General features: G+C 38.6%; 1 protein-coding gene across 12 annotated transcripts in view; it reads left to right on the top strand.

Moving 5' to 3' along the window:
* The window catches only part of LOC126187508 (condensin-2 complex subunit G2-like), a 275,551-nt gene extending 261,746 nt beyond the window's left edge, over positions 1 to 13,805 (top strand). For 4 of the 12 annotated variants that reach the window (XM_049928632.1, XM_049928634.1, XM_049928635.1 and 1 more), the window contains exons 30-31: positions 5,602 to 5,832; positions 12,525 to 13,800. In XM_049928632.1, the coding sequence (XP_049784589.1) occupies positions 5,602 to 5,832; positions 12,525 to 12,771 (478 nt within the window). In that variant the 3' untranslated portion in view covers positions 12,772 to 13,800. Of the gene's footprint in view, positions 1 to 5,601; positions 5,833 to 12,524 lie in introns of all 12 variants that reach the window. The other 8 variants (XM_049928640.1, XM_049928639.1, XM_049928642.1 and 5 more) reach the window with 6 other exon arrangements.
* Positions 13,806 to 14,339: the final 534 nt, after the last annotated feature.

Below are 14,339 nucleotides of genomic sequence, written 5' to 3' on the forward strand. Positions count from 1 at the left end.
AGATAGAAATATATGGGGAGAGATGAAGGTGAACTAGAAAGCAATTGGAGATCTGGTGTGAAAAAAGGCGAAAAAGTGTTGGTTAAGTTGATCCTGTGGTGAACTTGGGTTGGTAGACAGCGACGTGCAAAAAGGTTAGGTGGTTGTGTTGCCGCTAAATCACGTTAAAGGACGGAGAAATTTGGGAAAATTTCGAGAAAATTTCGAAAAAACGTATTAAAGGAGTGGTGGTGTGGTGAAAGATTACGAAAATGGGGCTAACAATTGTAGAAATAATGATGTCAAAACCTGTGGGGAGCGGCTAAAATGATCAGTGATGTGCGAAAAACGGAAGTGGAAATAAAGTTAAAGTTATTAGAACTAGCCGAAATGGTTGTTAAATACGTGAAAGCAGCTGTTATTGAACTAGAAACGGTGGATTTTATAGCAGCGGTAGTGCTGAAAGAGGAAAATAAAATTTTTTGGTTATGGTTGGGAAGTGGGTTACGTATTGTTGAGCATATATAGGAGGGATAAAATTGTATAGTAGATTACGGTAAAAGGGGAAGGTGAATACAAAGTGAAACTACTGGTAAAAACAGAAAGACGACAGGAAAGATTTCGAAATGCAAAGGCGACAATAACAAACGTAATTGTTGGGTTCAAATTAATGATATGGTTATAATAGAAGGAAACATTCCGTGAAGGAAAAATATACCTAAAAACAAAGATGATGTGACTTAACAAATTGAAAGTGCTGGCAGTTGAAAGAATTTGGGTTTTAAGGGAGAGGGTAAGGAGTCATTCCAATCCCGGGAGCGGAAAGACTTACCTTAGGGGGAAAAAAGGACAGGTATACACTCGCGCGCACACACACATATCCATCCGCATATACACAGACACAAGCAGTATATATATATATAGGGAGAGGGTAAGGAGTCATTCCAATCCCGGGAGCGGAAAGACTTACCTTAGGGGGGAAAAAAGGACAGGTATACACTCGCACACACACACACACACACACACGTATCCATCTGCACATATACAGACACAAGCAGACATATGTAAAGGCAAAGAGTTTGGGCAGAGATGTCAGTCAAGGTGGAAGTACAGAGGCAAAGATGTTGTTGAATGACAGGTGAGGTATGAGCGGCGGCAACTTGAAATTGGCAGAGGTTGAGGCCTGGTGGGTAACAGGAAGAGAGGATGTATTGAAGGGCAAGTTCCCATCTCCGGAGTTCAGATAAGTTGGTGTTAGTGGGAAGTATCCAGATAACCTGGATGGTGTAACACTGTGCCAAGATGAGCTGGCCGTGCACCAAGGCATGTTTAGCCCCAGGGTGATCCTCATTACCAACAAACACTGTCTGCCTGTGTCCATCCATTCGAATGGACAGTTTGTTGCTGGTCATTCCCACATAGAAAGCTTCACAGTGTAGGCAGGTCAGTTGGTAAATCACGTGAGTGCTTTCACATGTGGCTCTGCCTTTGATCGTGTACACCTTCCGGGTTACAGGACTGGAGTAGACGGTGGTGGGAGGGTGCATGAGACAGGTTTTACACCAGGGCGGTTACAAGGGTAGGAGCCAGAGGGTAGGGAAGGTGGTTTGGGGATTTCATAGGGATGAACCAAGAGGTTACGAAGGTTAGGTGGAAGGCAGAAAGACACTCTTGGTGGAGTGGGGAGGATTTCATGAAGGATGGATCTCATTTCAGGGCAAGATTTGAGGAAGTCCTATCCCTGCTGGAGAGCCATAGTCAGGGTCTGATCCAGTCCTGGAAAGTACCCTGTCACAAGTGGCTGAGGGACTGCGCCAGCTTTCAGACAACACTACATACAAAGTTTGGCAAAGTAATCCCATTCCTGATGTACAGGCGGAGCTTCAAGGAATCCTTAGAACCTTAGGTCCCCTACAAAAGCTTTCACCTGACTCCATCATCCTCCTGACCCCACCGACACCCCGCACCCCTACCTTCTACCTACTTCCTAAAATTCACAAATCCAATCATCCCCGCCACCCCATTGTAGCTGGTTACCAAGCCCCCACAGAACGTATCTCTGCCTATGTAGATCAACACCTTCAACCCATAACATGCAGTCTCCCATCCATCATCAAAGACACCAACCACTTTCTCGAATGCCTGGAATCTGTTACCGCCGGAAACCATCCTTGTAACCATTGATACTACTTCCTTATACACAAATATTCTGCACGTTCAGGGCCTCGCTGCGATGGAGCACTTCCTTTCACGCCGATCACCTGCCACTCTACCTAAAACCTCTTTCCTCATTACCTTAGCCAGCTTCATCCTGACTCACAACTTCTTCAGTTTGGAAGGCCAGACATACCAACAATTAAAGGGAACAGCCACGAGTACCAGGATGGCCCCCTCGTACGCCAAACTATTTATGGCTCGCTTAGAGGAAGCCTTCTTGGTTACCCAGGCCATCCAACCCAAAGTTTGGTACAGATTTATTTATGACATCTTCGTGATCTGGAGTCACAGTGAAGAAGAACTCCAGAATATCCTCTCCAACCTCAACTCCTTTGGTTCCATCAGATTCACCTGGTCCTACTCCAAATCCAATGCCACTTTCCTTGACGTTGACCTCCATCTGTCCAATGGCCAGCTTCACACATCCGTCCACATCAAACCCACCAACAAGCAACAGTACCTCCATTATGACAGCTGCCACCCATTCCATATCAAACGGTCCCTTCCCTACAGCCTAGGTCTTTGTGGCAAACGAATCTGCTCCAGTCCTGAATCCCTGAACCATTACACCAACAACCTGAAAATAGCTTTCGCATCCCGCAACTACCCTCCCGACCTGGTACAGAAGCAAATAACCAGAGACACTTCCTCACCCCCTCAAACCCAGAACCTCCCACAGAAGAACCCCAAAAGTGCCCTACTTGTGACAGGATACTTTCCAGGACTGGATCAGACTCAATGTGGCTCTCCAGCAGGGATACGACTTCCTCAAATCCTGCCCTGAATGAGATCCATCCTTCATGAAATCCTCCCCACTCCACCAAGAGTGTCTTTCTACCGTCCACCTAACCTTCGTAACCTCTTGGTTCATACCTATGAAATCCCCAAACCACCTTCTCTACCCTCTGGCTTACACCGCCCCCGGTGTAAAACCTGTCCCATGCACCCTCCACCACCATCTACTCCAGTCCTGTAACCCGGAAGGTGTACATGATCAAAGGCAGAGCCATGTGTGAAAGCACTCACATGATTTACCAACTGACCTGCCTACACTGTGAAGCTTTCTATGTGGGAATGACCAGCAACAAACGGTCCATTCGCATGAATGGACACAGGCAGACAGTGTTTGTTGGTAATGAGGGTCACCCTGGGGCTAAACATGCCTTGGTGCACGGCCAGCTCATCTTGGCACAGTGTTACACCATCCGGGTTATCTGGATACTTCCCACTAACACCAACTTATCTGAACTCCGGAGATGGGAACTTGCCCTTCAATACATCCTCTCTTCCTGTTACCCACCAGGCCTCAACCTCTGCCAATTTCAAGTTGCCGCCGCTCATACCTCACCTGTCATTCAACAACATCTTTGCCTCTGTACTTCCGCCTTGACTGACATCTCTGCCCAAACTCTTTGCCTTTACATATGTCTGCTTGTGTCTGTATATGTGCAGATGGATACGTGTGTGTGAGTGTGCGAGTGTATACCTGTCCTTTTTTCCCCCCTAAGGTAAGTCTTTCCGCTCCCGGGATTGGAATGACTCCTTACCCTCTCCCTTAAAACCCACATCCTTTCGTCTTTCCCTCTCCTTCCCTCTTTCCTGATGAAACAACCGTGGGTTGCGAAAGCTTGAAATTTGTGTGTGTGTTTGTGTTTGTTATTGTTTCTGTCAACATACCAACGCTTTCATTTGGTAAGTTACATCATCTTTGTTTATATATATTAGCATCAACACAGTCTAAGACTTTGTTAAGAATGTAATATAGATACGTTCTAATTCAACATTTACATCTGATTAGAGAACAGGGGATGAAACAAATGTTTTGGTGTTTATTTGCGAATATGTAGTGATTACTGAATGTGTGGTTAGGCAGGAAGCCAAGAGAACAGCCTTACATTGCATCAAGTGAAACAAGCAGCAATAAAGTTCTTCCTTGTCACTAATACTTCGCTGTTTATTTCAAAATATGTGGTGATTTCCAAGTGTGTGTTTAGGCAGGGATCTAAGAGGACAACTTAATTTGCTGCAAGTGACACGATGAGCAGTAACATTAATGTTCTTCCTTGTCACAAACATTTCACATGTTACACGACCACAAATGCACTCCTGCAAAGAGATCTCACTACAACTGTGATATTCTCCTCTCACTAACACATCCATAAACATCACCTCGGTGCTGTAGTGATCAACAAATCGATAGCCCCCTTTCTGGTCCTTTCACAGAACCACTATGTCGTGATGACACCAGTTCCCCCCAAAAACTAGCATGAAGTGTACTCAGTCCCTTCGACCACTCAGCACAATGAACAAGGAAAAGTTTACAAGCAATATACTAGAGATCAGGGTCCTCACATCACCAGAATATGTTGCGCTGCCATTGACTACACAAGGAACCCCCCCCCCCCCCCTCCCACATGTTAGATTTCGATGTCTTTCATCATACTTACCAGTTTTCAGTTAAATTCAATATGTTCATCAATTTTTGCTTTTTTTTCTGGGTGATCCCAAAGAAAGATCTCTCAAAGATGTGTGCTTTGTCATAAATTTGTGGTAGTAGCATGTCAGAAAAGAGCTCGATTACCTTGTACCCAGACTCCAGTTTCAGTTTTTTGATGCACTTTTACTTGCTGTTACACATCTGTAAATTTTAAGAACTGATGAAATTCATTACCACAAATTATTGTATAAACATTGTATTGTACATTTAATTTGCTTCACTTATGCAGTTTTTATACATACAATTTATTGGAAAGGATTACAATTTTTAATCTTGTGTGCCAATTACATATGTTCTTGCTCATATTTTGGAGTTTTAAAGTTTAACTTCAATCCTGCATTTTCCTCAGTATCACATTTTTTCTGTCTGGACCGCACAAAAAAGTAAAATAGGGGTTTCACTAACTTTAAAAAATTCCCTGCCACATTTTTCTGTCCATATGTGAAGGCTAACCTTTTAGATTTTGACATGGTTTTCCTAATAGATCAACATTCACAAAGAAGGCTTTGGTGTATAATTTATAAATATTTTGTGCAAATTAGCTGAACTATGAAGAAAGAAAGCCACCACTGCATTTTTCTACGTGTATGTAAAAACACATCTCAGAAACAGCTGTAAGGATTTTGACAGAATTTTCACTAATAAGAATTTTCACTAATATGTTGACTGATTGACAAAGAAAGTTTGTGTATACCTTCTATTACCAATATACGAGTGAAGCCCTGTAGCCATAGGTACTTAGTGCTGTATGTGTGATATTGGACCAGTCTCTAGTTTCCATTATTTCAATAATCATTAACTGAAAGTGACACCTGTTCTTTCTTCAGTGTAAGCTCCCTAAATACTGTGATTTCTTCTGGAAAAACTACTTAGTTTTTATGTTATCTTGCATATATTTAAAATTTTAGTGTTTTGAAGAAAACGGTGGAAGTCATAAAGCAAACTATCACTGATCTTACAAACCCACGAAAGGAAGCTGAGCCAGGAAATAGACAAACAGAAGATGAACAAGAAGTGGAGCCACCAGATAGTGTGAAGCAAAAGGAATGTGAAACACCAAATCCACCAGTCAGTAAGACACCTGAAGATGCAAATGGAACTAGCCATAGTGGCAGAAAATCGAGCACTCGTAAAAGAAGGTGAGAATTGTTGGTTGCCTTATTGAATGATAAGTAGTTTAGTGTACATCATTTTGATTTTTAATGTTTTCAAAGTTTATTGACTTATTTGGTTTCAACAACTGACAAACAATAACAATACAAATACTTCCAGAATGAGATTTTCACTCTGCAGCGGAGTGTGCGCTGATATGAAACTTCCTGGCAGATTAAAACTGTGTGCTGGACCTAGACTCGAACTCGGGACCTTTGCCTTTCGCGGGCAAGTGCTCTACCAACTGAGCTACCCAAGCATGACTCACGACCTGTCCTCACAGCTTTACTTCTGCCAGTTCCTCGTTTCCTACTTTCCAAACTTTACAGAAGCTCTCCTGCGAACCTTGCAAAACTAGCACTTCTTTCTTTCAGGAGTGCTAGTTCTGCAAGGGTCGCAGGAGAGCTTCTGTAAAGATGGAAAGTAGGAGACGAGGTACTGGCAGAAGTAAAGCTGTGAGGACGGATCGTGAGTCGTGCTTGGGTAGCTCAGATGGTAGAGCACTTGCCTGTGAAAGGCAAAGGTCCCGAGTTCGAGTCTTGATCCGGCACACAGTTTTAATCTGCCAGGAAGTTTCAATATAAATACTTTTTTGTGATTTGAGTGTACAAACACTTAAAAATATACCAGCATGATGTAACAAAACAGCGTAAACTACTTTTAACAACAATAATAATTAACTGTGCTTTAGCTATGACTTAGCCACCACTGGCCGAAAGCTATTCTTCATGGAGTGATCTCACTGCAGCAGGCACATTTTCAACGACTTTTTTACATCTTCCATCTTCATTGTGGAAATAGGTATTTGGTAAATTGGGTAGGCCATTGGAATACTGTCCATTAATCCTGGTATGATGGGCATGTGCCTTTTTCTTAAACAGAATGTATGCCATGCTAATCATCAACATACAGTAGCCCATCCACCTCTCCTTTCTCCAGGTATTATACAGATAGAACAGTTTGTACCATACAAGGACAGAAAAAAATTCGCAACACAAAGAAGGAATTGTATGACATAGACTTGTAGACATCTGAAACATTATGTCTGTTCAGATTTCACATTAGTCACATAAGACTGACGCAAGTAGCACCGTAATGAGGATGCAAATCACATTTGTGTTAAATACACACCATAACGGTCATGAGTGTTAGTTACCTTTGAGAATGGATGTGGTGAGTTGATGTTAGTCAAGAGTGTCTTTAAGGCAATAAACACGCCACTATCAACACTTCACTGAGTTTGAATGAGGTTGTGTAAGAGGACTACGAGCAGCTGGATATTCCTTGTGTGATATTGCAGAAAGACTCGTCAGAAATATAGCTGTTGTACATGTTTACTGTCAATGGTGGTCACGAGAATGTATGATCGTAAGAAGACTGGGCTCTGGATGACCATGCAACATGTCACACTGCCAAGGGGGATGACCATCGTGTTCGACATGGGGCTCTGGCACATCATACTGCATCTGCAGCAGCAGTTTGAGCAGCATTTGGCACTACAGTGACACAGTGAATTGTTACAAATTTGTGACAACCAGAACAGCTCCATGCCAGATGCGCTATAGTGTGCATTCTTCTAGCCCCAAACCACCACCATTTTCAACGTCATTGGTGTCAAGTGAGAGCTTATTGGAGGGCAGGGTGTTGTCTTTTCATATGAAAGCTGGTTCTGCTTCCTTGGAACCAGTGATGGTCATATGTTGGTTGGGAAAAGGATGCTTGAGGACCTGCAGTCAACCAGTGCATGCTGGACACTGGACCTGCACCTGCACGTGGTGCTATGGTCTGAAGTGTGATTTCATATGACAGCAGGAGCAGTCTCATGCTTGTCCCACATACCCTGACTGCAAATTTGTACATCGCTCTGGTGATTCGACCTGTTAGTTACATGCATTCATGAGGGGTTTAAATGTGATCATGAGTTTTTATTTTCCTCTTATATTGCGATTACATGGGGAAATATATATATAATGTTTGTAGTACAAATGTAGTTTGGCTATATTTGTAGTAGTTTGGCTATATTTTTACTGAGGTCATTTATTATGTAATAAAATATATAGGCATTACTTTGTTAGCAACTTTCTTTGCTAATGCATAGGCATTTTCCAAAAGGTTAACGCTCATCCACATACCACTGTTGTAACCCAACATGCTGTACAGAGTATCAACATGTTGCCTTGACCTGCTCAGTCACCAGATCTGTCTCCAGCTGAGTGCATAGTGGATGTCATTGTACAACAACATCATCATCCACAAATAGCGTTATTTACTGACCAAGTATAACATGCATGGAACTTCGTCTCATAAACTGACATCCAACACCTGTACGAAACAATGTATGTGCGTTTGCATACTTGCATCAAACATTCTGGCACTTACACTGGTTATAAACGTACCAGTGTTTCACATTTATAATAGCTTATCTTGCACTTGCATTAATCTGTGATCTTGCAGTTTAATCACTTAAATATGTTACCTACACAAGTGTATTCCTGAAAGTCCATTGCTCTACATTAATTATTGTTCAGTGTTGCGATTTTTTTCCGTCAGTGTATATTTTTGAAGGTACTGGGCGCAAACAAGATTTTTTTAAAAAAATTCCATTCTCTTATCTTATAAGAATCAGCATTTTTTCTAACATATTTGAGCCACCAGTTGTCAAAATCTAGTATTTCCTGTCAATTAATTAATTTTACATTCACATTCCTTTTATGGTTGCTGTTAGTTACATGCATTCATGAGGGGTTTAAATGTGATCATGAGTTTTTATTTTCCTCTTATATTGCGATTACATGGGGAAATATATATATAATGTTTGTAGTACAAATGTAGTTTGGCTATATTTGTAGTAGTTTGGCTATATTTTTACTGAGGTCATTTATTATGTAATAAAATATATAGGCATTACTTTGTTAGCAACTTTCTTTGCTAAACTCTGTTGATACAAGTACACAGTAGAATGTCCTGGGTTTTCATATCATGTGTGCTGGAACAGTACACCCACAGTTGACACAGGGAGAATATCTGTTGGATTGGGGTATGCAGACGTGGCAAGTTTTGCATAAAATCATAAACTATTGCTCCCACATAATCAGTGGATTGGCATCTTTTGTTAGCATCCCGAAGTGAGTTGTAAAATGTAGAACTATGGTACTTAAGGAAAGTTAATTTCACTCTGGCGGCAAGCTTGGCTGTTTTATTTAAATGTGGCCTTTTAAATTTGAGTTCGATCTCTTGACATTTACAACAGACATGGAGTAATTAAAGTTGTCCCAATAATAATGATAAACATCATACTCTACAATCTGCATATTTCTGATTGAACATGTTGAGCACGATCCATATGTTTAATTCAGAGTTTAAATATGTTACCTTCTTTTGTGAATAATGTGAGTTTTTGTGGGGAAAGATATTATATTGCTCAGGAATTTGTGCAATGGTCTAATCTGGTGTGTTTTTATTGTTCAGATTTTTCCCACTTTTATCAACAGGTGACATTTGCTTTATTAATATACAGGTACGAAATAGACACAATTTTGTCACTGGACGTACATCCGAGAACACTTTCTTGCAAATCTGTTTTCTTTCACTTCCGTGCTTTACATGGTAAAGAAACATTGCATATCTACTCTTGTCACCACATTCTGGATCAAATTTCTGAGGATGCCTCTTATTTACTTCCTCTGCTTCAGGAAGCTGCTGCAGGTGTAAGTCCTGGGCATCTCTGGTAGGGCGATGACAGAGGAATTTTGCCAAAATATCATTTTGATGATTTACATCAACATAACCATAAATTTTTCATTCTGCAGTTGAAAGAAAATTGTTAATAAAGGACTCGTGTTGCAGATAAAAACCAATATTACAGCTATTTACATCTCTCGCATTTTCATACTATTGTTCCAAGTAAGATTAAATTTACCTGCATAATTCTGTGGCTGCTTTCCCAGGAACATAATTTCCTTTGTAATTTTGATATGTAGTTATTTAGTATGTGCTGTCTTTAACTTATTTCTGTTATATTCTGCACTGCTATTCTTCCTTTTTGGAGCCATAGTAATACTTCAACTGCCATTCAAATGAAAGACAGTCAACACTAACAATGACTGTTTGTGCCACAAGAAAGGAAGAGGGCAAGTTTATCAACAGAGTGTAGTATTGCAACTAAACAGTTTCCGTGTGGGTATGAGCAATATTTGTTGAAACAAAAGAATTCTGTGGCATATTTGGTGTCAACAACAAACAGCGTTAAATGCAACCCCATTTCTATCATTTCAAGTACCATGACACGTCTCATTTTAATTCCAAATTATTGGCTATAGACTTAAATGTAGTATTCAGTGAAAAAATGAAAATTGAACATTTTCACTAATTTGATTTCAACAATTGACAATTCAATTGCTACTGCCAATAAATATTGTTATCTAGTTTTCTATTTGATTCCTGTTGCAGTTGCATCTCTGAGTCAACTTACTGTGATCTGTTTTCATACATTTTAACAATAATGTTTATATACTTGAGCTTTAATTTAAAATTTCTGTTGCCCGACTATCAAATTGAAGTTGTTAAAGCCACTTCTTCTTTCATGTGCAGAGAGAGAGTGAGAAGAGAAGGTGGAGGAGGGGGAGAGAGGATGGCACTAGTGTTATAGACATCTCTTCTGTAAGAATTGGCAGATGGCATAACAGCTGCTGATGGCATAACAGCTGCTGATGGCGTAACAGCTCCTTTGGTTCACATTTTGTTTGTTATCTTCTTTTTGCAACACAAAACATGGTTTACACAGTTTTCTTGTCATTGTGATCAGAGCCATTGTGGCTTTGTTAAACAAAGATGTCTAAGGAGACACTTGACTAGGTGGTTGATGAGAGTAGCTAACATCAAATAGATTGACCTTTCGATGGCTTGGTAGTGACCTTGGTCGCTACCAACTTAAGCCATCAGGTGACATTGTGTTTAGTGCATCTTGCATGTTAATAAATAAGAGGCTTTCAAACTATCTGAGTGATCATAAACTAAGGTAAAACTTTTCTTAGCTGTAAAGCACTAAACACTGTGTTCCATTCTAGCACAACAACCTAGTATTTCTGTTACCTTGTGTATTTTTAAATTGTGAAGCTGTCGAGAAGACTATGGAACTTATATACAAATGGAAGACGAGTGAAAACTTGAGTCTCCAGTTAGTGTGAAACAAAAATAACGTGAAACACCGGAAACATTATATCCCTTGAAGGAACTCATTGTGCATTTTGAATTTTTGTGAAATGAGCTGTAAGTGCTTCATTGCAAGTTTCTGCTTATAATAAATATCCTGAGGTTTGAGAGCAAAATTGTGCAACAAAACCTACTCGTTATAGTCAGTGGCGGTTGAATTCCAAAATTTTGTACAGCCAAGAAGTATTTGTTTATGGTCTGCTGTTTGATTCAGAGTCTACTTACCATTTTATGTTTTCAGACAAAGCTCCAGAATAGTTTTGATTGACAGCAAAACTCTGTCACCTTGATGTTGTTTAAGCCCACTTCACTCTTGTACAGAGAGAGAGAGAGAGAGAGAGAGAGAGAGAGAGAGAGCACTACTCTTACAGTCATCTCTTCTGCCAGAATGAGCAGCCTAAGGATCCTGCCGAAAGCATAATAGTTCGTTCGGTTCACATTTTGTTTGTTATCTTCTTTTCATAACACAAAACTTGTTTTACAAAGTTTTCTTTTCATTGGGCTCATAGCGGTTGTGACTTTATTTAACCAAGAAGTCTAAGAAGACGCTTGACTGGATGGCTGATGAGAGTAACTAAAATCAAACGGACTGATTTTGAAGGCTGTTGACTTCTTTGGTCACTTCGAATTTTGGCTACCAGGTAACATTGTGTTTAGTGCATCTTACTCATCAATAAATAAGAGGCTTTCAAAGTATTTCAGTGATGTGGTGTGCTAATAGATTCATATTGTAGTTGCATCTTTGAGTCAGCTCCATGTTCTGTTTTCGTACAAGTTAGCAGTAAAGTATACATTAGATTAAATTCACAATTTTCCTTTTTGGGCTGCAAAACTTGTGCCATGATGTTGTTAAAGCCACTTCTTTCATGTCCTGAAAGAGATACGACACTACTCTTACAGAAATCATTTCTGGCAGGAGGAGGAACCTAAGGCTCTTGTTTGTTGCATAACTGTTCCTTTGGTTCACATTTTCTTTCTTATCTCTCTCTTTTTTTTCTTTTCTTTTTTTTTCTTCTTTTTTTTTCTTTCTTTTTTTTTTATTTTTTTATTTTTTTTTTTTTTTTTTTTTACGCAAACCATCGCTTACACAGTTTCCTTGACACTGGCTTCAAAGCCATTGTGACTCTGATAAAACAGGAACTCTAAGAAGATGTTTAAATAGGTGATTGATGGGAGTAGGTAAATTAAAATAGACTGTTCTTGATGCCTAGTGAGTTCTTTAGTCACTACTAACTGCATCTACTAGACAGTGTTGTGTTTTCTTTGATCACTACCAACTACATCTACCAGACAAGTTGTTTTTAGTCCATCTCATGTGTTAATAAACAAGAGACTTCCAAACTATTACCATGATCATAAACTAAGAGTATCACTTATTCTTTCTTAGATATAAACCACTAAACACCATGTTCTCTTTGAACAAAGGAACTTAGTATTTATGTTATCTTCTGTGGTTTCATAATTGCAGAGTTTTTGAGAAGACGGTGGACGTTCTAAAGGAAGCTCACACTCAGATGAAAAAAGCACAAAAGGAAGCTGAGCCAACCAATATACAAATGGAAGAGGAGGAAGAAGTTGACCCTCCAGATGGTGCAAAACGAAAATCATGTGAAACGCAAAAGCAACCAGTCAATAAAAACAATAATCGGAGTCCTGAAGATGCAGATAAAATGAGGAGGAGTCAAAGAAAATTGAGAACTTATAATAGGCCATGAGAAATGTAGTCTCCAAACTATGAATCCACAAGCATTCCATAGTCAACATTCTCAGATGGCATGTATTGCCCATTATGAATTTTTATAATAAGAATTGTGTATAAAACAGTGTAAGTTTCTGCATTTTGATAAAAGTTATGATATTGGGAGACCAGACCTCTTCATCCCGCTCTACTCATTATCATTAGTAATAGTTAATGTTATATATTCGACAGTTGTGCTCTACCAACACTTATTACAGTCTGTTTTCTGTTAGTACTGTTATCCTATCAGTTAGAAGTATAGTGAGTTTTCATTTACACATTTCTTGTAAAATTGTGGTTTCATCTAGGTACTTCACTTGTTAGGACACAGTGAATGCTACATAAAAATCATGTGGATTTTCAGTTACAAAATTGTTCGTCATGTGAAGGTTGTACTATCAAAGTAGTTAATGTCCATGAAAAAATAAAGTTTTAAGTACAACACATTTTTTAAAAATACTACGCCTCATTAATGATTCAAGTTCTGGTGAAATTGTTGTATGAAATCATGCAATCAGTGTTGCTCAGAAATGTGTTTTTATGGCGGTTTTGACGTATGACATAACCAAAAGCCATGATTAAACAACACTTTATCATTAAAAAGCATTAATTTTGACATATTTAACTGGGAACCAAAAATTAGTTTTATTTTTTCACACAAAATCAAGTACATAATTTATAAGTGGTGTGAATGTGATTATTTTTTTAACAGAATTATTTTCAGATGTATAAAAAATAAAAATATTATTTGAAATTTGTACAGAGAGTGTATATCCCATACATAAAATTGCCGTACTTTGTAATTTTATAATGTTTTCTGTGTAAAAAATAAATAATGTTATGTGATATGTAAATAAGACTTAATTCTCATTATTTATTGCGAGAAAAATTTTATTGTGTAGGTTAAAATCTGTCATAGACATTTCACTATTCCAAATTTGTTATTTTGGTTTTAATTTTTTAGGTATAATGTTTCACTGTCATTATACACGTGTTAGTACCTATTCATCAGTGTTAAGTTTCAGTAAATGAACAATGTTCTTTACTCACATTTGTTTTAATATCTTTGTAAAGTTGAACTATTTATGAAATAAATTTAAAATATAGTTTAACCCTTTGTTTCCTGACATAAGAAAAAAATTACTTTTTAACATTTTCTTTGCAGTATTTGTGCTATTGTGGCCTCAAATGACGGTAGGATTTTTTGTAAAATTTTATTTTATTTTTCACAACTTTTTTCTCTTCTGGTACTCAGGAGTACCGTCAGACTCCATGGACAGAATCACAACATGCGCAGAAAAATGCTCCAATTTTTATAACTTGTACTTTATTCCACATAAATATTAAATATTTTTACATTAGAAAATTAATTAACAGAAATGTGATATTTCTGATTTTTTTTAAAATTTCGCATGAATTTATTCTAGAGCAACTTCACAATACATAGTAACTTAGCTATACATTTTTGACAGTATATACATATCACATATTTAGTGATACCTCATGAAATTCTAGGAAACAGTTCTTTTTCTCATTGCAGCACCA

Source organism: Schistocerca cancellata, chromosome 5 (genome assembly GCF_023864275.1).
Source record: "Schistocerca cancellata isolate TAMUIC-IGC-003103 chromosome 5, iqSchCanc2.1, whole genome shotgun sequence".
NCBI classification, from domain to species: Eukaryota; Metazoa; Arthropoda; class Insecta; order Orthoptera; family Acrididae; genus Schistocerca; species Schistocerca cancellata.